The sequence below is a fragment of the Gymnodraco acuticeps genome, unplaced genomic scaffold, assembly GCF_902827175.1.
Source record: "Gymnodraco acuticeps unplaced genomic scaffold, fGymAcu1.1, whole genome shotgun sequence".
Taxonomy (NCBI): domain Eukaryota; kingdom Metazoa; phylum Chordata; class Actinopteri; order Perciformes; family Bathydraconidae; genus Gymnodraco; species Gymnodraco acuticeps.
This window is the reverse complement of record NW_022990764.1, coordinates 463,240-488,034: the sequence shown is the minus strand read 5'-3', so window position 1 is coordinate 488,034 and position 24,795 is coordinate 463,240. Positions and strand designations below refer to the sequence as shown.

The 24,795-nt window shown below is 40.5% G+C and overlaps 1 protein-coding gene across 4 annotated transcripts; it reads right to left on the bottom strand.

The window, feature by feature from the left end:
* Positions 1–10,055: 10,055 nt before the first annotated feature.
* On the bottom strand, positions 10,056–22,994 carry cbsb (cystathionine beta-synthase b). Of its 4 annotated transcripts, none has more exons than XM_034232405.1 (15): positions 22,741–22,994; positions 21,490–21,811; positions 20,707–20,813; positions 20,026–20,160; positions 19,466–19,545; positions 18,700–18,904; positions 18,430–18,521; positions 18,130–18,243; positions 17,940–18,024; positions 17,728–17,833; positions 17,080–17,157; positions 16,875–17,009; positions 13,290–13,398; positions 13,086–13,191; positions 10,056–10,490 (listed from the first exon to the last, which is right to left on the bottom strand). In XM_034232405.1, exons 2-15 carry the CDS (start codon positions 21,708–21,710, stop codon positions 10,369–10,371), a joined length of 1,695 nt encoding a protein of 564 aa, XP_034088296.1. In that variant the 5' UTR covers positions 21,711–21,811; positions 22,741–22,994; the 3' UTR covers positions 10,056–10,368. The 4 variants fall into 4 exon arrangements, with proteins under 4 accessions (XP_034088296.1, XP_034088298.1, XP_034088297.1 ...); XM_034232407.1 differs by having other exon boundaries at positions 13,107–13,191; XM_034232406.1 differs by having other exon boundaries at positions 22,694–22,954.
* Between the last annotated feature and the right edge of the window lie 1,801 nt (positions 22,995–24,795).

The following is a 24,795-nucleotide window of genomic DNA, read 5'->3' as shown; positions in this document are numbered from 1 at the left end:
CGCCAGTCGGAGAAAGCTGGGTCGCTGAGCCGCGACGGGCGTGAATAACCCGGTGGTCCCCAGCAGAAAGGAGCGCTGCCCGGCCGCAGGCGAGGGCACAGCGGCAGCGGGCACGAAGTCCTCGGGAGGAAGGAGCCGTGTCCCCGGGGGGCAGGAGCAGCATCCCCGGGAGGAAGGAGCCGTGGACAGGGGAGAGGCCAAACGGGGTCAGACGGGGCGCCGTCCGAAGCCGCCGTCGAGGCGAACCGTGGGCCGCGGCAAGAGGAGAGGCCAGACAGGGTCCAGAAGCGCGCCACCCACGGGCCGATGAAGGCATGGGCGACGTCCGAAACCGTCGTCGAGGTGGTGAAAAGACGAGAGGGTCCACACGAGGCCGACCAGACATGGTCGAACCTCCTCTCAGGCACCAGGGAAAAGCTCAAAAGGGTCGATAGCCGTTAGCTGTTGCCGTTAGCCGCTAGCTGGCAGCCATCGGTAGCTGCTAGCCGTCGTTAGCTATCGCAGCCTGGACGTGCAGTGGCACGTCCCGAAGAAACAGCCCCATCAGGTAGAAGTCGGGTTCTTCCATACCTAGCAGATCGTGCATCGTCTCCGTGTAGTCGGAAGGCTTGCTGTCTTCCAGTGCCGAGACGATGTGGAAATGGCGAGCGACGTCCTCAGCCATTCCGTGGGGGGCGTAACGAGCCTCAGTCTGCGTGCCTGTGGCAGCCACGGACGTCTCCAAAAATCCCCAGCATTTCGAGAAAAAAACTGCGTTTTTTTTTGCCGTGTTCGGTACAGTCTCGGATACTTCGCAAGTCTATGTCTGGGTCACCAATGTAGTGCCGAGAGATAGGGAGGCGGAGGCGGTGCAATGAAGGTACAAAGCTGGCTTTATTGAGCAGCAGAAATGCACATCTTGTCGGGTCGGAGCCCGGGAAGAGAAGAGAAAGCGAAAGGAAGGAGGACACAGTATATACCCTGGAGGTACAGTAAGCAATAGTGTCCGTGCAGAACAATACCCCCAGCCTGTAGTTCCTAGATTGAATTATGTAAAACAGTGGTCACCACAAGATGGTGTTTTGTATTTTCAAACCACACTGTGTTTGTTAGTGAATCATAAGGCATTTGTAAAACTTGTTTAGTTTGTTTGTGGGGTTATGGCAGGAAATAAGCTCCATACAATCACCGCTCAATGCACTTTAATACAGGGGTATCTTCTCTTGCACTGTATGTAGCTCTTGTATCTTCTCTTGCACTTTATATGTCGCTGCTGCTGTATTGTATTACCATGTCATAAATACTTGTGTATGCTGTTCTTGCTCTTTTGCACTTTTTGCATATCATGTATTTTGTTTTTTCTATGTTTGTAAAATGTAATTTTCTTAAATGTTTTATGTGAGGGACTGCGGATGGAAATTAGCTCAAAGCTAAATCTGGCACTGTTACGCTTGACACATACCTGCCAACCCTACCGATTTGGGCGGTAGTCTGACGCTTTTGACATGTTTCTACCGCCTACCGACTTAGCTGGCTTTCCCTACCGATTTTCAATCTTCCCAAACTATAGCAAATAAAAATGACACTACATAGACACTGGACTCGACTTTTGGCGGACACCGTTTGCAGCGTGTCTGTGATCCCATCATAAAAACAGTCCTCTGTGTTTCTGACAGAGAAACAACGTGCAGACCGAGGGTAACGCTGCCTTTCCTCTGCACCCCCGGGGATGATGGGTAAGCGAACAGAGACGAGGCATTTGAGTCCTGCAGGATTTCCCCGTTAGTATCAGTGTCTCGAAAACACATGTTGGCGACTGAAAGACATCCAGTGTTTGGTCTTTTCCTGAAGCATCCTTCACCTACAGTGTCTCAACTGAAAGAGGACCACAAACACACACAAAATATAATAACATTTTGAGATTTGGGGATATTTATCTCCCATTCTTTCACTTTTTCTGACATTTTCAACACCAAACATGTCGTTAATGTCTCTGTTTAGTGAACTACAGCGATCTGAAAGCCTGTACATTATTTATATCACACTTTATCAGTAGAAAAATGCAGGAAATTACTTTTTTAATGCAGTATTTTCTGATTTGTGGCGCAACACAAAGATATTTCGCTCTGTGCAAACCTTTGACTCTAATATGTCAACAACAAGAATATGAACCTGGCTTTATCCAATGTTCACACAAGAGTTCTACATCCTGACCATAGATCCTGACACATCCTTCCAGTGCTTCTGAAAGTGTGGTCCGTGTATGGGATTAGTTTTGTATCATAAAGATAAAGCAACACTTTCTCAGAATAAAGCAAAACTATGAGTTTAAAAGAAAAAAAACTGAGTCAAGCAAAATAAAATAAATGTCAATAATAAAACTATAAGTTGCAAACAAATCATTTGTGTAATCATGTAAACTATAAGTCTTTTTTCTTTATTTTAACATAGGTTTTTGTTTGCAGTTCTTGTTTCTTCTTTCTCAATGATCAGACTTTTGCTCTCGCTGCAGCTCTTCTCGTTTACGCTCCCTCATTTTTTGTTTTCGATTTTGACACAAACATCCCAGGTGGGCGGGACTTTCAGGGGTGCGTCCCCATTGGCTACTCAGTTTTTGAGTGACAGCCCACTACACCACAGATCATACAGTGCAACTCATGCAGCAAACTCCGGAGTACACTCGGCCACGTTAGTGTCGGTGTCTCCTAGGGAGTTTCATGAACATATCGGACTTATCTTATGGATTGCTGTGCATTAGACATGTGTTGTGTAGTTTATACTTTATTCCAACTTTAAATATTTTAATACCTGAACACACTGCTGCTGTTAAATAATTCCCCAATTTGGGATTGATAAAGTGTCTGTCTATTTATCTTATAGATTAAAAAAACACATCTATCTATTTTCAAGCTAAAGGTGATATAAACTGTATACTATTATTTTTTCAAAGACATGTTACATTTCGAAATGTTTAGGACAAACAATTAAAGACTGCTTTAATTTAACAAATTCTACAATATAAAAGTGGCAGATTTGCTTTATTAAACAGACCAGACCTAGGCTGCATACCAACACAATTAGGAACATGCTCACATCTTACTATGTTGGTCTGAAGAGCTGAAGCATTCATACACAATGGATACAAACGGTGTTGTCTCATTCTATATCCTGTGAGAAAATGATATACATTTAGCATAAAAAATGCGACATACTATTCCTGAGGAAGATATGAATAATCAACAGATTTGAATGGAATCTCTAACATTTTCATGTAGAATAAAGACAAAAGAGTGATGATACAAATTACATTTATTGAAATTTGAACCAGAAGATGAAGTCTCAAAGAATGTTTTAAATAAAAGGACATAAAACAAAAAGGTGGATAATAATAATAACAACATCTATTAAATGTATATGTAAAGACATTTGGTCAAATGAAATGACACTGAGCCAGTGATAACAGCAACGCCCAGCGTGGATGAAGATGGTGTAGGTCTTTCTTCATGCCCCCCTTCCTAGGATCTAATGCTGTCCCCTCAGAGGAAGTGGGAAAACGGGATAATACCTCTGGACGTCACGCTGTCTCAATGATCCACACTGTTAATATGAGAGGAAAATAAATGTTTTAGGAAATGAAAAATATGAAGTTAACAAATAAAACACAGCTCAGGGGCCGTCATGGACGGTCGGTTTTCCTACAAAGTTAACTCAGCCTCCATTGATTTTCATATCAAATTAGCGTGTTAATAAAATAAGCTATCATGGCTTATACTTGCATATCTAAACAGAATCATGAAAGCCTGTTGGTAGAGTCAGGCACACGAGTCCGTTTGAGTGTGTGCGCCGGTGTCTGAACCAGAGTTCCCGTTAGAATATTTTTTCGCCGGTCAACATGTCCGTTAAAGTTTACATCTTCCGGACAAAATGAGAAAAGTGCCGGTCAAAGGTCTTCTTTGTTATTTATTGTGCTTTAAAACAAATTGATATGATTCGATATTAAACAAACTAATTATAGTAGATTAACTACATTATTCAAAAGTGTACAGTAACTTACAATAACACGGGAATAATAAACGGAGCGCTCTCCCTCTCCTGACAGCCCGTCAGTATCATGCAGCTCGCGGATCCAGTAATGAGTGACCCGACAGTAAAACTAAACATATCTATAACTAGTTACGGTAGTTTGAGAGGTAATTAAAATAGCTACGTGTGATATTCTAACCTGGTGTGTGTTTTGTTCCGCTCACCACTGCATGTGATCATGCAGAGCTGCGTGTCGACTCGTCAGCAGCAGCTGATCTCTCTCTCTCGTCAGATTAGACTTCACTCGCGTTTATGTCCATATCGATCAGATCTAGCTAGTTCTAGCTAATGATATGACTACCTGCTTATCAAAAGACACCTACACAATAAGTGTCGCTATGCAACCGGGTGAGGCCACAAAGTATAGCGCAGCATTATGCATTAGTTTACATGCCCACCGGAACCCCGAGGCATTACCAACAGAACAACGCACAATCAACCCATACAGGACATCTCTTTCTCCACATTACGTGTTAGACACAGGTTAGACATTAGAATTGACTATTCTTGTCTGTCACATACTCTTTTGTCTGTCACATAAATGGCGCAAGTTGCGCAACTGATGTGGTATTGCGCTAAGCGGAAATTATTTTGAACGGACACTTTGACCGGAGAGATTTAGATTTGCCGGTCTTCAGCATATTTTACCGGTCGTAGTCCGGTAATTACCGGCTAACGGGAACTCTGGTCTGAACGCTCACTCACTGCTCGCAGTAGCTAACGGCCCGTCTACACTACAGGCATCGAGAAATGCTTTCAACGCTTCGCCCATTCATTTGAATGGGGTGACGTAGAAGATTTTTAAACTTCGCCGAACTGCATTGTGGGGAGCATGGCATGGCTTTGCAAGCATCACGAGCATCTATCGGCATCAAAAGTTGAACAATGTTCAACTTTTGAGGCTCGATGCTTGGCATCAGCCAATCAAATCCCGCGTATGCAAATCTGACAGTACAAGCGCTTGCCAATCAAACCGCGTGTATGCTGGGAGAGACTACGCAGGTCATTTCCTCATATTCCAAAAAATGGAGGGAAAATTCATTATAGCGGTAGTGAATCACCCGGTGCTGTATGATCAGTCTCTGTTCATCTCCCGGGATACAAACCGGAGGAGCGAGGCATGGAGGGAGGTGGCAGAGACAGTGGATGAAACTGGTAGGTTTTCGCCTGTTTGGGGATTTTATATCCAGTTTACTTCGTTTTAACATTGCTATTGCTTTGTATGCCGGGGGTGGGCGGGAGATTCCTGATTGGTTGTTGGTCGCCTTGGGCGCGAGAAATCGCCAAGCCTCAGACACGCCCAGCTTCAAGATTTTTTGATGCCTGTAGTGTAGACGGGCCGTAACTGTCCCTGCTATTAGGCTACTAGCTTGCATTGTTATGGATCTAAAGTTAGCAAAAGCTAACTTTCATAGCACAGCTTTTCTTTACTTCTCACTTAACACAATAAAGAAACAGACCGTATAGTACAGCACAAATGATCAATACTTACATATATTTTCACTTGTAGTATTATAATCATTGAAATGCTGGTTCTTCTGCGGGTGTTCTATCCACGCTCAGCTACCGCACCGCAGCTGCCTGCACTGTACAATCGCTGGACGACTGGGCTGTAACTTAAAAACTGAGTAGCCAATGGGGACGCACCCCTGAAAGTCCCGCCCACCTGGGACGTTTGTGTCAGAATCTCAAACAAAAAGTGAAGGAGCGCAAATGAGAGAGCTGCAGCGAGAGCAAAAGTATGATCATTGAGAAAGAAGAAACAAGAACTGCAAACAAAAACCTATGTTAAAACAAAGAAAAAATACTTATAGTTTACATGATTACATAAATGATTTGTTTGCAACTTATAGTTTTATTATTGAAATTTATTTTATTTTGCTTGACTCAGTTTTTTTTCTTTTAAACTCATAGTTTTGCTTTATTCTGAGAAAGTGTTGCTTTATCTTTATGATACAAAACTAATCCCATAGTCCGTGGACCACTGGTGGTCCGTGAGCGCCCCCTAGTGGTCCGTGAGTATATTGGTAAAATTTCACATTTGAAATAAATAAATAAATTTAAGTTTTCCGCACTCTCGCGGGAATATCTGCGCAATGGAGCGAGCTTAAGTTTAACTTTCGATTGCATGATATAGCCCAGATAAACACCTTCATCACACATGTTGCCACTTGTTTGTACCATTTTCAGGTGATTTGTAAAAAACGATGTGTTTTTGGATATTTGTGGAGTTAGGTGGTCCGTGAGTGTTTTTTTATTGGTTAGGTGGTCCTTGGTATGAAAAAGTTTGAGAAACACTGACTACACTGTCTCAACTGAAAGACGACCAGAAACACATTCAAAATATAATAAAATGTAGAGACTTTGGGATATTTATCTCCCATTCTTTTACTTTTCGGGCATTTTACAGACCAAACATGTCGTTGATGTCACTGTTTAACAAACTTCCACTTTTTCTGATAAATGCTTAAAATGATGCAATATATGTTAAATACATGGGGTATACATGTAATTACTGGGGTTCAATTTCTTCTGATTAAGCTACCTAATTTGGGCGTGCACATTACCTCTTTTGGATTTGGAAAGGTTGGCATGTATGTTGACACATTTTAATGTTTTAAGTGTTCATTACTGTGCATTGTCCCTGCCAAATAAACAATTCAATAAATAAATAAAATCAACAATATTTGGTATTTTTGCAATTTAGTGCTGCTAGTTTTAGAAGGATATTAATATGTGTAGGCTACTTGTGATCGACCAATAACTAGCAAGATGACAACTTTACATCACAAAGTGCAACTGCAAAAACACGAGATAAAAAAGCGATCTTATTTCACTCACTTTTCCGTAGAGGCTGCTGAACCCGTTTCTGTTTCACTTTCGCCTGGTCCCGTTCCCGGTTCTGGTTCTGACACCCGGGGCGTCCATCCAACGCGCTTGCGTTAGCAGCGACACCAGGGTCGGCGTCATGGGGGGTCATTCGCAGGCCATGCCCCCCCAAATGAGTCACTGTGCCCCCCCAACGCAGGGTTGGCAAGCCTTGCCACTTTGCCGTTTTTTTCTTTTTCTAATCATATAAGTGAAAACGTTTCCACTAAAGGTTTTTTGTGTGAAATACATCAGAAATAAAGAATACAAATATAAAACACAGCCTGAGGTGTGCTCACTGCTGCTCTCTGATTGGTGTGTTGCTTGACCAATGACCCCCGACCTTTTTTTGGTTATCATTACGTGGCTGTGTGTTTAGATGAAAGCCCAGTGGCGATCTGTTCATCTGTTACACTGATTATACAGTAAAGCCATCGAAAATAATATGATATAATACAGTACAGTACAAGTACATGGGTCTCTGTGTTTCATTCAAGCTCGGCTCTGTGTGTGTGTGGCACGAGCGCATTTTGTGAGTGCGCGAGCGGTAACGTGGAATGTTGTTAGCATCTGGTTAGCTAGCTATGCTAACGGATATAAAGGGCTGTTTCTACACCAAGGTGGAGGAGAGTCCTCTCCTGTCAGACTGTGAGGATCTTATAACGTCAGCCCAGTGAGGTAAGGACTCTCTCAGTGTTTAGATAGTTCACTTTAGTGTAGGTTATCTCAGTGGGTCTCAAACGGTTTGGTCACCATTTATGTAAGTATTTTCGAGGAATACCTTTATATGATCATTATAGTTATTAAAGAGAGAATAAATGAAAAACGGGTATGAAATACTATAGGACAGTAACTAGGGGTGTAACGGTTCACAAACATTTCGGTTCGGTACGTACCTCGGTTTTTTGGTCACGGTTCGGTTCGGTACGTTTTCGGTACAGCAGATTTTTTTTTCACAAAACAAAACATATATATATATATTTTTATTATTATTATTAAACTGTGAATAATGTATTCACTCAAATAAATACAAAATATAATAAAATAAACATTAAGGTGCAGCATTTCGATGAACTGAAATAATCTGTATTTGAACTTTACTGTACTAGTACTCACAAAACATAAACTATTAGTTTTGGGTTTTTAATTATTATTAAACTGTGAATATTCACTCAAATAAATAAAAAATATAATAAAATGAACATTAAGGTGCAGCATTTCGATGAACTGAAATAATCTGTATTTGAACTGTACTGTACTAGCACCTAAGCAGCCAGTTTGACATTAGGACTTGCTTGTCATTGTATTTTCATGTTTTTTTAAAGAAAGATTAACCTGTCCACATTGCTTGCCGAAAGGGCAGATCTGCTGGCACTAACAATGTCTCCTGATGTGGAGAAAACCCTCTCGCTAGGGACAGAGGTAGCAGATACAGCCAGGTAGCGCTTTGCTAACATGGCAACATAAGGATATTTGGTGTTTGTAATAGCTTTGGCTCGGTCTGATCTTTCTGCGAGTGGTGGAGGCTTAAATGCTAGTGGGAGTTGGGTTTGCACATCAGTCTTTTTTCTTTTGGTACCGGTGATATTCACGTTCGGGTGATGCCTTTTCAAGAGTGTGCAAGTTTGATGTATTGCCAGCCGCGTAACCAATTTTAGTTGAACAATGCCGAAAAACAGCTTTGGTTCAGTCCACCTGTCTTTGTCCGTCATCCTTGTACGTAACTGTGAAACCAAAATGTTCCCAAACCGGAGACTTCAATGATGCTGGAGGATTTTCGAGCTCAACTTTATCTGCGTTCGCCATTAATTTTTGACAGTTCCTCAAATTACTGACTACATTTTAACGCATCCCTCTGACCAGCTTTCATAGTATGCCTCTCATCCAATGAAATGACTTGCTCGCTCTATGACGCGTTGAATCCAATGTGAGCAAATTACTCTGAATGCTGCGACGCAGCACCTGAGATTACTTCCAAAAAGTTATTCACGTTCTAAATTTTTTACGTTTAACGTTATATTCGTTCGGTACACTTCGGTACACACCTGTACCGAACCGAAGGGCCCGTACCGAATAATTTCGGTACGGGTACGTGTACCGTTACACCCCTAACAGTAACACAAGAATACAGTTTAAAAGGGGAATGATTAGTAAAATATCCATAAAGAAAAAGTAAATCTGTGTACAGTTCTGTTTCATATGGATGCTGAGAGATGTAGGCTATCCATAGATCTCTTCATTTTGCTCTCAAAGTGCACCAGATTGATGCATTTAACTTCAATATTTTAAAAATAATCTTCCCGGGGGAGCATGCCCCCAGACCCTCCTAGAGGAGGTTAGGTCCACCCCCACCTAAAACATGTTCACATGGATAGGATACTAAATACATTTGCACACTTTTTATATGGTGGCCTATGTCCATATCAAATCAAATCAAGTTTTATTTATATAGCACATTTTTCAACGATTTTTGGTCAAATGTACAAAGTGCTGTACATATAATAAAAAATAACCTACAGTAAAGACACTTTACAGCAAATACAACAGCACAGTTTATGCAGAATATCAGTATGAGAAAACGACACCCTCTGTCCTTATATGTTTCTGTTTTGGTGGTCGTGCCAGCCACAACCGTGCATGTATGCACAAGTCATAGGTGCGCTATACAATAGCACTACACCCCTGCAATGTGTGTGAAAGACAATAGACTTGACAGCATGTTTTTTTTAAATTGAAGTTGCGTTGGTGTTTGTGTGTTGGTTGTTGACGGCAGTGTGTGCCCCCCCTTGGTAAATGATTGCCCCCCCATTCGATTTGTTCTAGAGCCGACCCTGAGCGACACTCAAAGCTAACTAGCTAATTAGCTAAAGGCGGCCAATGTTAGCAGCAGTTAGCTTTAGTCTATCAACAATAATAATTGTAAAGAGTGTATATGAAGACATTTTATCATGAAGTATGACAAAGTTCGACCAAATTCGCACTTGACCGACTGTATAGAGCAATTCACCCGCTCACCATGGTAACTTCATTTTAGAACAGTGGGAATGAGAGACAAACGGGTCAACTTCAGAATGAGGACATTTATATAAACTTCAAAGGTGATAGATTTGATTCAAATAACTTTGTTTTTTAATTAAAACTAATTTTATTCTTGGGAACATTTCACATTTACAAGAAGAAATGTACTGACTAAACAAAATGTTGCACATTTTTTACTTTAACTTGAATAAAACAGTGTTTTTTATATTCGCTAATCAGTGAATCAATAATCAATTAAAACTTATAATTAATGATTTTGATATGAAACAAGTGTATGAAAAATGTGTGGCCATGATAACTTCCTTTACTTCTTTTAATACTTAATTATATAAAAGAGAGAGTACTTCTGTGCTGCCTCATGGTGTGCAGGAGGTTATAGATATCTTCAACAGGAAGTGCTCACAGAGACGGTGTGGACGAGAGATCCAGCATCTTGTGTGTGGTGATGTGGTTTAGGAGGTCAATAGGTGTCACAACACTCACCACCATCTGCCTCTGACAAGTTGACCCATCAGCCACATCTGGAGAGACAGAGTAGACTGAAGTTACACTGACAATACTCTCTAAAAATCCTTAACAACAATATCAGCCTAGACAAGCACATTTAAAGTGGACAACATTATCAAAATGAAGCAGCAATTGTATCACCTTCACACCCAAAACCATCACTACTGATCAGCTCATGATGTGTGTTGCATGTTGTCATCCCTAATCTACCATCTACAATTAAACAAATGCAAAATTCCAAAGAAAATGCTATCCGGCCATGATTTTCTTTTAAACCATATATGGACACATCAAATAAACTGAGAATTGAGTTAGTACAAAAAAACGTTTCCTTCAACATCTAAATGTAAAAACAGTGTCTGCACGTACATGATTCTGCACAGTGAAGCTTACGTAGGCCTAAGTAACAAAAGAGGAAATGTCTCTTTTTTTCTAGGGGAAGGGAGACTTTAAATGAATATGTGAGTTTAAAGGCACTTTATGGATTCAATCAGTGTGCGAAAGGCTCCAGGCTTTTTCAAACACAGCAACAAATGTCCCTGTTTTAAGATTTCAGCCACTAGGTGGAGTCCAGTGGCGTCGCCTGGCCTGGGCATTCGGGACTAAAGCCCTGAATGTTTTTTCTGTAGCCCCGGACAATTCTCCCTCAATAATATAATACATTGACCGTGCTTTACGTGAACTTCATCATGACACAAGAGAGGACGGTAGGATTGTAATTTCCCGTGTTCAGTGAATGCAACAGAGGCATGACACCAGATCAATCAGAGAGTTGCATGGAAATAAACGTGTGCTTGTGTCATTCAAGCTCGGCTCTGTGTGTGTGTGGCAATAGCGCATTTAGTGTGATCGAGAGAGAAGAGAGAGAGAGGGAGGAGAGAGAGAGAGAGAGAGAGAGAGAGAGGAGAGAGGAGAGAGAGAGAGAGAGAGATCGAGAGGGAGAGAGAGATAGAGATAGAGATAGAAGAGAGAGAGAGAGAGAGGAGAGAGGAGAGAGAGAGATAGAGAAGAGAGAGAGCCTCTCTCTCTCTCGCTCTCGTCTCTCTCTCTCTCTCTCTCTCTCTCTTCTCTCTCTTACTATTCTCTCTCGCTCTCCCTGATCCCCCTTTGACCAGTAGCATGCACGGGACCGTGTGTTGTTAGCATCTATCTGGTTAAGCTATAACGGACATAAGGAGCTGTTTGTTCCACAACAAGCTGGAAGAGGGTCCTCTCCTCTCAGACTGAGAGACTCAGGTGAGCTAAAGGACTCTCTGAGTGCTTAGATAGTTCACTTTAGTCTTGCATTCACACCTAATAGTCCGCTTCTCTGGTGCGCACCAGACGCACCAGTTCGGTTTGCGTTCACACGGGCAAAACTCAAACGGACTATAAACTTTAAACACAAGTCATGTGCACGGAAATGCTGTTCAACCATTGGTCAGACATTAAGGGGGTAAAAACGCAAATCCCGGCAATTTCTACCGGAGCCTCCGCCATGGAGCATCGGCACTTTCGGCAGGTTATTCTCATGCTGCTGTTAATCTGGAGATCAACAGACACTAGCGGCCTGCGCATATGATTATATAATCAGACAAGGTCCATTAAAAAACATTATAACATAATGAGAGACGTTCTGCAGTAAGGAGGGGCGTTTCACCGACGACAGGTGTTCTTACTTTTATGTAGTTGACGGAGCATTTTTACTTTACACGACACTGTTCAACACTTAATTCAGCTTCACTCTTTAAATTAACAACCGTGGATGTCTTGAAAGACTCTTTCGCTAAAGATTTTTTAAGACATCCGCGTTCTTGTAATACGTAAATACTACCCTTCCTATGTTTTGGTGCGGACTGCATTCACACCAGCAATGAACCGCTCCAGAGTTCGCAAGCAAGCGTTCCGAGACCACCTATTTTAGCGGACCAGAGTCCGATTGTTTAGTTCACTTCAGAGGTCTCGGAATACGTTCACACCGACCCAAATGAACCGCACCAAGCGGCTAAACGCAGCAGGGTTAGATTCAACCGGACTATAAAAGGCTGGTGTGAATGCGCCGTTATCTCAGTGGGTCTTAAACGGTTTGGTCACAAATTATTCAAAAGATTATATCCGCGGCACACCTTCATATGATCATTATAGTCTATATGGCAGTAAAACAAGAATAGAGTTTAAAAGGGGAGTGATTTGTAAAATATCCATAAAGAAAATCTGTTTACAGTTCTGTTTCATATGGGTGTTGAGAGATGTATCCATAGATCTCTTAATGTTGCTCTCAAAGTGCACTATATTGATGCTTTTAACTTCAATATTTAAAAAAAATCTTCCCGGGGGACCATCCCCCCGGACCCCCCTAGAGGAGGTGAGGTCCGCCCCCCACTCATAAAAAATAGCACTTTACCCCTGCCTATATGCCGTGAGCTGATTATCGAGCCTTTATTGTAACATTTGCGGGTGTACTGTGTGTACGTGTGGGGAGTGTTGCAGTCGAAAATGCCACTGTAGTGCAGCCGCCGCCGCCACTGTGGGCTAAGCCCCGAATGTTTTCAGGTCCAGGCGACGCCCCTGGTGGAGTCCTTTATCAACCCATCTGTGCTGAGTTGCAGAAAAGCAATAAGCTTACCAACCTAAACAAAATAGTATCTTACTCTGAGCCGCATCATTCACCACCAGGGCGAAGGGGTTGGTTTTGAGAATGTGAGACAGCTTGCCCAGGTTATCTGTCAGGTGGAGCTGGGAGAACAAGTATAGGGAGTACATCATGTAAACATGTTCACTTTGAATGCATGGAATGTTTTAGTATGCTAAACAATGTGTTTCTACGGACCGACCTGTTTGTAATGCTTGCAGAGCACCTTGCTGACAGCATCTGAGAGTTTGACCTCTCCGGCCGTCACAGAGGACAAAATTGTTCCCAGAGTCACCATCCCCTGGATCACACTGTGGAAACACACAAACAGATAATCTATTAGCTATGACACAATTCCTATAGCTTTAAATGAGGAGTGTAAACTGTCTGTACCGGTATAATGATATCAGTATTCTGATTAAATATTCGGGACATTTCTGGAAGTCAAGTGTAGACGTAGGTTTACAAATCAGAAGTGCACATTCAAAAAGAGAAAGCGGTACCACTTTACAATAAGACTACCTTTATAAAGGGTTTATGATTAGGTTATTAATTAGGTTGTAAACACTTTATTAATCATTAAGAACCATTTTTATTAACCAGTTCTAATATAGTTTTCATAAATCAACTCAGGCTCACTATTTGGCAAGATGACTAAGCCTTATATTGGCACTAGCTTACTTCGTTTTCTTCATCAGCCAGCATCCTTGGTATCTGTTGTTCACTGAGTTGATTCCCCCCTTCCATTTTGATGTTTCTTGGCATCTCTTTATGACCAGGGTTAACTGCCAAAAGGGAGCCTTGTAAAGTGTTAAACAAATCACCATTTATGAATGAGTTACTACCATTTATAAGTTATATTAAGCCTTAAAGGTATGCATAAATGAGGGCGTGGTCACATTGAGTGACAGGTCTGTCCACTGACTGCTGCTGTTAGATTTCTACTCTGCTAGCAGCTCCGTGATGCTACAGGGGCTCAGCCTGCTCAACTCATCCGGGGAACATAACTTGAACTCGGCCGTGTTTGTTGTGCTGGTGCCTTGTGGACTATTCTTCATGCTTATATCGGACTATTGTGACTCGCTCTGCAGATAAAACAGACGGTGCATGAATGCGGTTTTGCGGTAAGTGAAATTCGAGAACTTTATTTATGTGATAATCAGAGATTGGGCTATTCAACCAGTGCTATTTACAAAAAACCCAGCACATACAGAAGTGAGAGACATTACTCACTTGTATTGCAAAAATGCAAAGTGTGGAGAGAGTGGAAAGTGCCAGTGCCTCTCTGTTGGCCTTCCCTGCTGTGTCAAAATGTGTCCCCCAACGTTTCTGAGGAACCTGACATTTAACATTATATTCTAGTATCTATATACTTGACCTCTCACAGAATTATTTGATGATTTGTATACTGTACTTTGAATTAAGGTTCCAGTTTCAATAAAACCTGTACTATTTACACCTATGTTTTAGAGGCTTGCAATTTAGAACTAATACACTTTATTTTATTGGGTTACTGTTATTCTGACTATTTGGTGATGCCACCTGGTATTTCCCTCTCCAAATATGATGACCCCAGAGTGAGCATTCTTAACTTATCGGCTATTATGCCACTTATCCCCCATTCGGAATTTGACTGTTTCAGAGAAGAGGTAGGCCTATGTCTAAAGAAATCTCATTTGCAATATAACTGTATACCAGATATGTCCATACTGGTTAGTGTTCAATAGCACCCTAGACAATTCAGTAATGGTATATTTTTTAGGGATTACTGTTTTCCTGATAAATGAGAGAAAAGTGATGGAGTCCTGTGTTCCTATCATCAAAAAGTACAATTTCCGTCTAAACTAAAGCTAAGTTTACAGGACTATAATTCAATATTCTTTTAGGTAAATAATTGTCTGACTATTTGGTGATGTAGGACAGCGACCTGGTTCATACCTCAGCAAATCTGAAGAGGAAAAGAGTGATCATTCTCACGTTATGGGCTTTTGTGTCACCTTTCCCATATTCAGCCTGGTCTAATTTGGCTCTTTTTCAGGGATTGGGGTAGTTCTAAAGAACAACCCAAAAAACATTTTTTCCCCCAAAATAAAATTTGACAACAATCAATTTCATTAATGGGAGACCCTAAAGATAAGAAAAATCATTGTTGTGTTTTGTTCTACCTCGGGTAGGAGTATCTCAAAATCTGAGGGCCCTTCCTTGGACATACCTGGAGAAGGAAGAAATGGGTCTTCGGAATGATGGGAGTTAAAGACAAAAGGCGGAGACTAGTGTTGAAACTAGTGGAGAAACGATCAAGATGCCACCTTGTCCCTCTGATTAGACGGCATGTTAAGTCAGGAAGTAGCATTATTAGTGATGAGTGGAGGGCATACAGGAGAGTGCTGAGTAACTTGGGGTACAACCACTACACCATAAACCACAGCAGGTGGTTTGTGAACCCCCAGACTGGCAGTCATATCCAACATATAGAAAGAGCTTGGTCGGCCGTCAAAGGTCCGTAGACTGAGAGGAAACCGTACAGAGAGTTTGTTGGAGGAACACCTCAAGGTTCTTGAATGGTCATCTTGGCTTGGCTCTGCTCACCCTGATGAAGCTTGGACGCTTGTTCAAGGATATACACAAAGCCTTTCCAGTCTGAGTACCATTATGTCTTACCAAGTCTTTCATTTATGTCTGAGAAAAGCTTTTATGTTTACATATGTGTATCAGCCATACTAAATAGTGATTATTTTGAGTCCTGATTTTCTTCATGTGTGAATAAAATGTTTTGCTTGGTTCTGTTGCATCTTACTTTGCATTTCATGTGAAAAATGTGTATTAGGTAAGCCTGAATGTTATAACTCATTCATAAATAGACATGTGTATTAAACTTAAAAACAACGCACCCTTTCAGTAGTTATAAATGTTAGTGACTCATCAATAGATGGTGATGTGTTTCACTTTTTACAATAAGGCTCCCTTTTACCAATTATAAATGGTAGTAACTCATTAATAAATTGGAATGTGTTTTACACTTTACAATAAGGCTCCCTTTTGGCAGTTATAAATGTTAGTAACTCATTCATAGATGGTCATAAGAGATGCCAAGAAACATCAAGATGGATGGGGGCAGAATCAACTCGGTGAACAACAGATACCAAGGATGCTGGCTGATGAAGAAGATGAAGTAAGCTAGGTAGCCAATATAAGGTTTAGCAGTACAGATAAATGTGGGCTCACTATTTGGCAAGCAACCGGTCACAGTTGCCCTGTTTATCTCATGTCTTATAAAAGCTTATTAATGATTTATAAAGTGTTCACAACCTAATTAATAAATTAATTACAAACTATTCGTAAACCCTTTATAAGGGTAGTCTTATTGTAAAGTGGTACCGAGAAAGCTATGAACATGGACAATACAGCTCATAAATAGCATATATACAGTAGCAGGGCAAAGAAAACATGCAGACAAAGCAAATGTTAAAGAGAGACTGTGAAGCTGATGTTGTGTTTACAAACTGCAACCAACAAAACCTGATCATTGTGCCTTTAATGCAACCTGAGGAAATGTTGGCTATTCTGTTGAAATTGGGCTCTATAACTTAAACATAATTGACTTTAATGATTGAAATAAATAGTGGAAGACCCAGGGGTTTCGATAGTGGGAAAATATATATATTTTAAATTAATGTAATCATTTATACTACGTCTTTAAAAACAGCAGGTTGTGCTATGAGAGGAGGACCAGATAAAAACAAAGTTGTGTATGAAAACAATCAAACATTCTTATGAAGAGATATACCCTGACTTATCGACGACTGGGGCCTGGTCGAAGGCTTTCTCCTTCAGGATCTCTATGGTTTTCTGGCAGGACACAGACGGTAACACAGTGAAGGTGGCAGACAGCTTCAGACACTGGACCGTCATGTTCCACCACCTTAAAGAGAGAGGAAGTTATTTGACATCTGGATAAGGTTTCCCGTTAGCCTTATGGTTAACTTTCTCACCAGGGTTTGAGGTCCATTGGCTCCTTGGGGCTGAGGAAGCCCTTTTCACACATCCAATTGTCATTCAGGAACTTTGACCTGGACGTAGCAATGAGTTTGTGCACATAACAAAACAGATAATTGGCGACTCTTGTTTTTGACACAATACCACGTTTTGGTTAGGCTCGAGACTAAAGTTTTACTTTCCATCATTAATAGGGGATGCAGCCAGCAATGTGTTGTTGTGTGTCTTCCCCTAACAGCCAGGCCCTTTGGTTTAGTATCAAAGTGTCTGTCTGTTTCCTAGTAACTTCATCATGGTGGACAGGCAAATTAAAACAACAGATAATCCTGACTGGACACTTGTTTTGTGGCCAACTATTTATTTAGCTGAGATCACAAAAGCTCAAAGATGTATAAAAAACAAAAATAAATTAATAAAATATTTAAATAAAAGCAAATCATTATTCAAATAGCAACAACAACAATAGAATCCAGTAATCATAATCAGAAGCAGCCAACATTCAGTAGAAGACACCAAAACACAAGGATAACAGTGAGGCTCAGTTAAATCAAGTAGAATTAGCACCATGTTAATTGGATGTTTATCTTTCTGGGTGTCAATATTATTAAGTAATGTTACGAGAGTTCAGTAAATCTGTGTCTTACATGTAGTTGCGGACAGAGTCTGCCAGGATGACCACACAGCGCTGTCCCTCCTCCAGCTGCTGAGCCATCTTCACTGCTGCTGCCATGGCCGAGCCAGAGCTGCCACCTGCAGAAAAAAACAAAAAGGAATTCAAACTTAATGAGAGGAAACTAATGACTGTAGCAAAATGTACAATATCAGGAAAACCTGAACGGTATCACAGTGATCGTACCACAAAGAAGGCCCTCTTCTCTGATCAGCTTGCGACACATGGTAAACGTCTCCATATCAGTCGATGTATACCACATGTCAACAAGCTACATGAAGGGAGAGGGAAACACATGATTATTGCTCAGTGTGCAGATTAAACCAAAATGTGCATCTTGCACAGTTTAAATGTATGCATGAACAAACTCTCTCACAGATCTGTCCAACACTGTTGGGATAAAGTCGTATCCAATGCCTTCCACTTCATAAGAAGTCTTATTTTCATTTGATCCAATCAGAATGGAGCCCTCCGGATCCACAGCAACTATCTGAAACATAGAAAACAATAGTGAAAACTGTAAACTCTGAAGTATAAAAATGTAAAGTCAGCACCACCGCCCTGAAACATAAACTCAACTGTACTTCACATGTTCTCCATACACATCTTCTAATCGTTTTAGCTAAATAAAAAGCAATGAATGAGGTTCTTAATCACAATGAGGTGTGTGTCTTGCCTTGACATTGGGGCACCTCTCCTTCAACTTCCGAGCTACACCAGTTAGTGTCCCGCCTGTGCCAACTCCTGCCACCAACATGTCCAATTTCCCTGGAAGCAAAAGCAACCCTTTCTTTTCCAATCTTTGTTTAGCATAAATCTACACAAGACACTTATGGCTATTCCTTGAATTTGTTTTACACATGTTGGTCTTCTAAAGTACAAAGCATAGAGCATCACTGAGCTACATCATATTTTGTGGACTGCCGTACAATGTTAAAGCACAAACCACCACACTGCTCCAGTATCTCTTCAGCTGTGGTGTCGTAGTGAGCCAGAGGATTGCTGGCATTACGATATTGGTCTAGGATGTGTGAGTTGGGTATCTGGCTCTTCAGACGCCACGCCATGATTATGTGAGACTCTGGGGAGTCGAAGGCAGCAGCAGAAGGTGTGCGCACTACTTCTGCCCCGAGAGCTCTCAGCACATCCTCCTAAAAACATATAGTGGAATTACATTTAATTCGCCACTAGTCTATAATGCACTAGTATTGATCATTAAAGGAGGACTACAAATTGACCATTTCCATATCTATTACTAAATTACTATATCAAAACATTTGTTTACAAAGTCTCACACTATGCTTTCAATATAATCAAAATCTCATTCATCCAGTCATATGCTCACTACTTCACAAACACATACATGTTTGCATTAAAACATGTTATTTAAAACACTTCAACATAAATAGTCCATATTTGCGCAGCGACTCTGTGAGACAATGGACAAGTCCAATGTATTAAATCCTGAGCTGAAGTGAAATTCATTTGGGTTAAAGTTAAATGAGACTTGGATTGCACTGCAAGCATTTTGTGAGGGTTTGTCAACTCATGTTTTGATATAGATTTGCCGTTGTCTTATCCATATATTCTTCGTTCATCATGGAACCGTGCCAGAAAAACTATGTTTTTCTCCAAAAATGTAAGCTAATGCAGGATGAGGATCTGACACATGATCATTTTGTTGGTAATATTCCTTTAAAGGAGTTGTGTACCTTCTCCCTGCTCATCCTCTCAGGCATGGTTATGATGCAGCGGTAGCCTTTCACTGCAGCTGTGAGGGCGAGGCCGAGACCTGCAGACGACCAGAGGAGAATTCAAACAACGTGCCATGTTCCTTTAAAGGTGGGGTAGGTAAGTTTGAGAAACCGGCTCGAGATACACTTTTTGTTATATTCCATGGAATGCTCTTAACATCCCGATAGCAATGAATATCTTAAGTGCTTTGACAAAAAAATCCATTAAAAAATGTCATCTGTGGAAGCCGTAATACTGTAAAAAGCACGACCAATCATTTTAGCCGGCCCGGCTAAAATAACTGGATGGCTTACCTGCCTGTCAGCCTTCCATCTGTGCACAAACTTATCTCGTGCCCTCATTGGTCATGTGCGCGGAGGAGGGGCTCTGTAAGGAAGTGGCAGATTTGTTCCGGCTGTGTATTTTCAAATTCTAGCGCACTCAAGCTGGTTTCTCCAAAATTACCTACTTTTAACTTATAATTTTCTGTGTTCTTGCCTTGATAACAAGCTGTTCCTACATCTTTCTTTACAGATACCTGTGTTGCCAGAGGAGGGCTCGATGATTGTATCTCCTGGTTTGAGGATCCCGGCTCGCTCAGCGTCTTCCACCATCCGCACGGCGATCCTATCTTTCACGCTGCCGCCTGCGTTGAAGAACTCACACTTGGCTACTAAAAAACACATTTAAAAAGAAACATGAGTGTTGAAGTTTGATTAATCGTCTCTGCTATTATTTTATTGTTAATCACTGTAACAGTATAGGATGCACAATCCAACAAGTTAGCATTGCAGGTTGCTTTCTTCCTTTTTCCCAACATAATTTTGTTGTGTATAGTATTATTTTAAGTTATTTCATCGGTTAACTATAACAGAACAGAAGCTTGTTCAGTTTTTGCAGATTATCTGATCAATTAGTGACAGGGACTGCAGGTGTGCATCATTATTTCATCTGAACAGACTGGAACTAGTCTGACTGACTAAGTTGTAAAAAAACCTGCTGAGTGACATCCAATTCAAGTTTCATTCAAAGATATTTTCTTTGCATGCCAGCAGTAAATGAGGAATGTTACATGAAAGTGTTGCTTGTTATTCCTGTTATTTTGTTTAAGAAAATGTTTTCTGTCACTTCACTATGGTATTTGTTTGTGATAAGTCAAAGTTGTTTTATTATATAAAGCTAAAAGTAACGATTTTACCAAAAAATAACATTTACTTACAAATATCACACTTGAGTCCAAACTCTTTAGGGATTCTGTTCAAACGAACCAGAGGTGTGTCTCCAATTTGTCCAAGGATGTTGGGGAGGATGCTGGGGGGCTCCATGCTGTGATTGAGTGAAAAAGAAAAATTACAATCAGCAGTTAGTAAATACAATAGGATATTGTCACTTTACCTTATGAAGGTAATTTACATGGAAGGAATCCCTGTGGAGTATTTAACCACTGTTATGGCCATATTGAAGAATGTTTTTATGCCAATGGGTTCTTACTATTCAACAAATCAACAGGTGGTGGTGACATAAACACAAAAACATGCAAACAAAGGCAGGGAATTAGAAGACTGCAATTTCATAAACACTGATGTACCAGTACCAGTTTCAGATTTCAAAAACATTGCAAATTCATTGAACAAGTTTGTTGGATGGATACACAAAATGTGTCTTATTACTTTGCTTACCAAAAAACTCCACAGAGTGTCTTTAATAGAGCAGAGTTAGCATTAATGTCATAGTATTACAATTGTAATTATTTACAGCTGTGGTTTCCCTGAAAATAATTCCAAATCTGCAGAAATGGCTTGCTAACACAGCTGAGTCTCTGTTTAAAGTTGTTTTGTATTCTTTTGTATTTCTGTTTTTATCTATTTAACTTGTTATATGAATTCCCCTCACAATGTTTTTGTTACGTACTAATTCATACTAAATGATTACATTATCAATAAGGTTTTCAAATATTGATTATTTCATCACTTTAATTCTATCTGACTAACATCACCCTCACCGTGCTTGGAGGCTGTGTGGAGACTCTGAAATGAGTGCACCCAGGCTCCAGGTACATCTGCTGGGCACATCAGGGCTGATCCAGTTCCACTTGTCAGCCGATTTGTCTCTGTAGTCTGGCTCAAAATGGCTTTCCATCCCACTCTCATGGTGAGATTCAAGCTGGCCTTTAAGACAATCCTTTTCTCCATTTGCAGATAACATGTGACGACTGGCAGACATTTGACCCTGACTGATATCTGCTGTTATAACGTTTGCTGGAACTAGGCAAAGGGTAGAAACTTCTTCGAAAACATGTACTTAAAATGTACTACATGGATCACCTGTATGGAGATAGGAGAGGTATTACAAGCACACATCCAACATTAACAAAATCCTGACTTTAATCAATAAATAGCATTTTCTTTCTACTTAAATCTGTCCGAATACACTTGAGAGTTTGACTCAGTTTGGACTTTGTGAACTAAACGATTATTTCACAGAAAGGTTTAAAACAGTTGATTATATCACCAGAAAGAGATGCTGTTCTGAATATAGAAGTGCAATTTAGGAGGAGGTTAATGAAAATGATCTTTGGTCTTGTTCCTGTCATGTTTACATTGTAAAACACATTTTGATTTGTCAAGAACAGCAACTTTGCCCTATTTAAAATAAATTATGATGCTAATAATCTTGTAGACTACTTTTAGATGCAGGACTTTACTTGTAATTAAGTCGTTTTTAAATGTGGTATTACTACTTATACTTCAATATATCTTAGTATGTTGTGCACCTCTTAATATTTTATACTTTAATTTACCAACTTTTTAGACTAAACGTGATATGTAGCATTTTTTTTACAGATTAAGTGATGGAATAATCATTGGCTTAATTTCTGTTTATGAGTTATAAGGAAGTTGCAAAAACATTTGAGTGGTCATAATAGGTTAATAATCATACTGTATCTTGAACAATATCGATTTTGATGTAGTCTTTTGTTCTATTTTATTTGACAGATGGTCAAAAATAAGCAATCCAGATAAACATTCTATCATTTAATTTAATTTAAAGAAAAATATCCTATTGATCCTTTTGATTGGACAATATAGGCCTACGATTTAAAATGTTATATTAATTCACGATAACCATTGCAACAATTGTCCCAGACATTTTTTGGTTACTTCTCATACTGCCGACATGAAAATAAAGATCGATGCAATAGTTACCTTCTGTGTAGAAAACACGTTGAGGGGTTAGGGAGCTTTGCACTCACCTATCAGCCGAGACATGATGCGTTCAGGTGACATGAAGGCTGAAGTCAAATAGTCCATTTAGCTTAGGAACCTTCCTAATGAGTGAAATGACCCGAAAGACCCTCAGTGACAGCCATGATAAGTGCCGTTCGAATTCTCTAGATGAAAGGAAGGCCCAATCCCAAACCACTCCCTCGACCCTACCCCTCCGTGACGGAGTAAACTCCGTCTGTAGCCACACTCGCAGCTCAACAAGGAGGCTCCCTCCTGTCAGATGGAGGGAGTAAATACAGCAGCCAGCTTTGGGACAAACTCCCCTCTCTCCGGCAGAAACAGGAAATGCCGTAACTGTATGTAACAACGGTTTCAAATCATTATCTCTTAGACAAAAAGTTTAAATGAATAACTCAAATAAAACTCCAAACATCTTTCATTGTGTTTCAAAGCTCTTTTAGTTTTAAACCTGATGTGTATAAGCTTCTAAGTTTTTGCAACGGTCTGTAAATATACACAACTTTATAATAAAATGCACACATTTACCTTTTTCTAGACTAAACACAGGTATGATCCTAAGTTAAAAACATATGAGGTTATCATGATGTTGTTAACATCGCAATTTATCAGTGGATGTTTGCTGGAACTACTTGTAAACAGCGTGTTTCCTGACGGACACACACAGCGTGACTCCGGTCAGGTAGAGACAGGTGTCAGTACCAAATATGTTCGAACTACCAGATATGTTCGGGTGTATTTCCGTCGCATCCGTCTTCCGTCATATCCGTCATATACTCACCTCCCTCTGCTCCCAGCGCTCTGCTGCCACACACCGGCCGTCTGCGGAACTGCAGCCGGAGGAACTCGGGACAGCTTGTTATGTGTGGGGTGCTATGGTGTGGTCCCATGTACTTGTGCACATAAATAATGTTTCTAATTATTTACAATTAAAAAAAATATATATTCTGCGTTACTTTAGCCAACACTTTTATCAGGCCACTAGATTAGATAATTACGAAATGTGTAGATAGAATACATATATTTCAGGTTGTTATTTTGTCATTATGTTTAATGTTTTATTTACCTTTTAGTATTTTTATATAGTATTTGAACTTTGGAGAGGAGTTGGGAGACACACGACACATCAAATCACATCTACAGATCAAGGCGAAGCGAATGGAAGTACTCCCATACTCCTAGCGTGAAAATGTTTGTGAACACGTGTGCAAAGTCTCCGAAAACGGAGCAGTGGCTGTGAAGCTAGCTTTGCGGCTAGCGGTTAGTTGTTATTGTTTGAAGTTGTTGCTATGGAAACAACATGACGGAGAAAAAGTATAATCTTCTACATATAATAACATGAAATGAAATGAAAACAGAATGAGGCGGAGAAGTGTGTGTGTGTGCGTGAGAGAGAGAGAGAGAGAGTGTGATTAAAATAGCCCAATTGCTTTTACAATAAATAAACATTGAATGTGTTTAGTAAAGGGGTTTAACGTTAGTGGCAGGTTGTGTGTGAGAGAGAATAAATAAATAAGACATCCCAATATTTATTTTTTCCGCATATTTAGCATATTTCGCAACTTTCCGCATATTTCACAACTTCCCGCAATGTCACCGCATAAAATCACATAAAACCCCGCATGTTTGATCGCATAATCAAGGATTTTTGCCCGCGTTTTTCTGGAGGGTCTAATATATAAGTCGTCATGAACACTGGCTGCTGTGCCTCCTGTCATCATTAATGGACGTCTCTTTAAAATGACCGCTCAGAGGAGAGGAGTTCTCATTTCTCTAATCGCCTGCTGCTTCCCCTCCTCTCTCCTCGGCTCCTCCGCTCGCATCTGCTGTGGGCGGGACTTAGGGCTGTGCAATTAATCGTATTTTAATCGCGATTACGATTATGGCTTGCGACGATTATGAAAACAGCATAATTGACAAAATACGATTATTTTGCTGGGTGCGCTTTCGCCCCTCCCTAAAAGCCCACTCGGCCACGTGGGAGTGACATGTGTTGTGAGTGTTCAGCGCGAGCGAAAATGTCAGAACAAGAGCAGCAACTCGTTAAAAAGAAGGGTAAAACT

Bases quoted from the DNA above. Each gene is read 5' to 3' on its own strand.
- cbsb (XM_034232405.1), bottom strand. From the start codon at position 21,710: ATGTCTGCCAGTCGTCACATGTTATCTGCAAATGGAGAAAAGGATTGT. The intron at 18,522-18,699 runs GTTTGTGCTTTA...TTTTGCTTCCAG, and splicing joins GATACTGGAGCAGTGTGGTG to GGAAATTGGACATGTTGGTG. The intron at 17,158-17,727 runs GTAAGACACAGA...TGCTACGTCCAG, and splicing joins GACTCTGTCCGCAACTACAT to GTCAAAGTTCCTGAATGACA.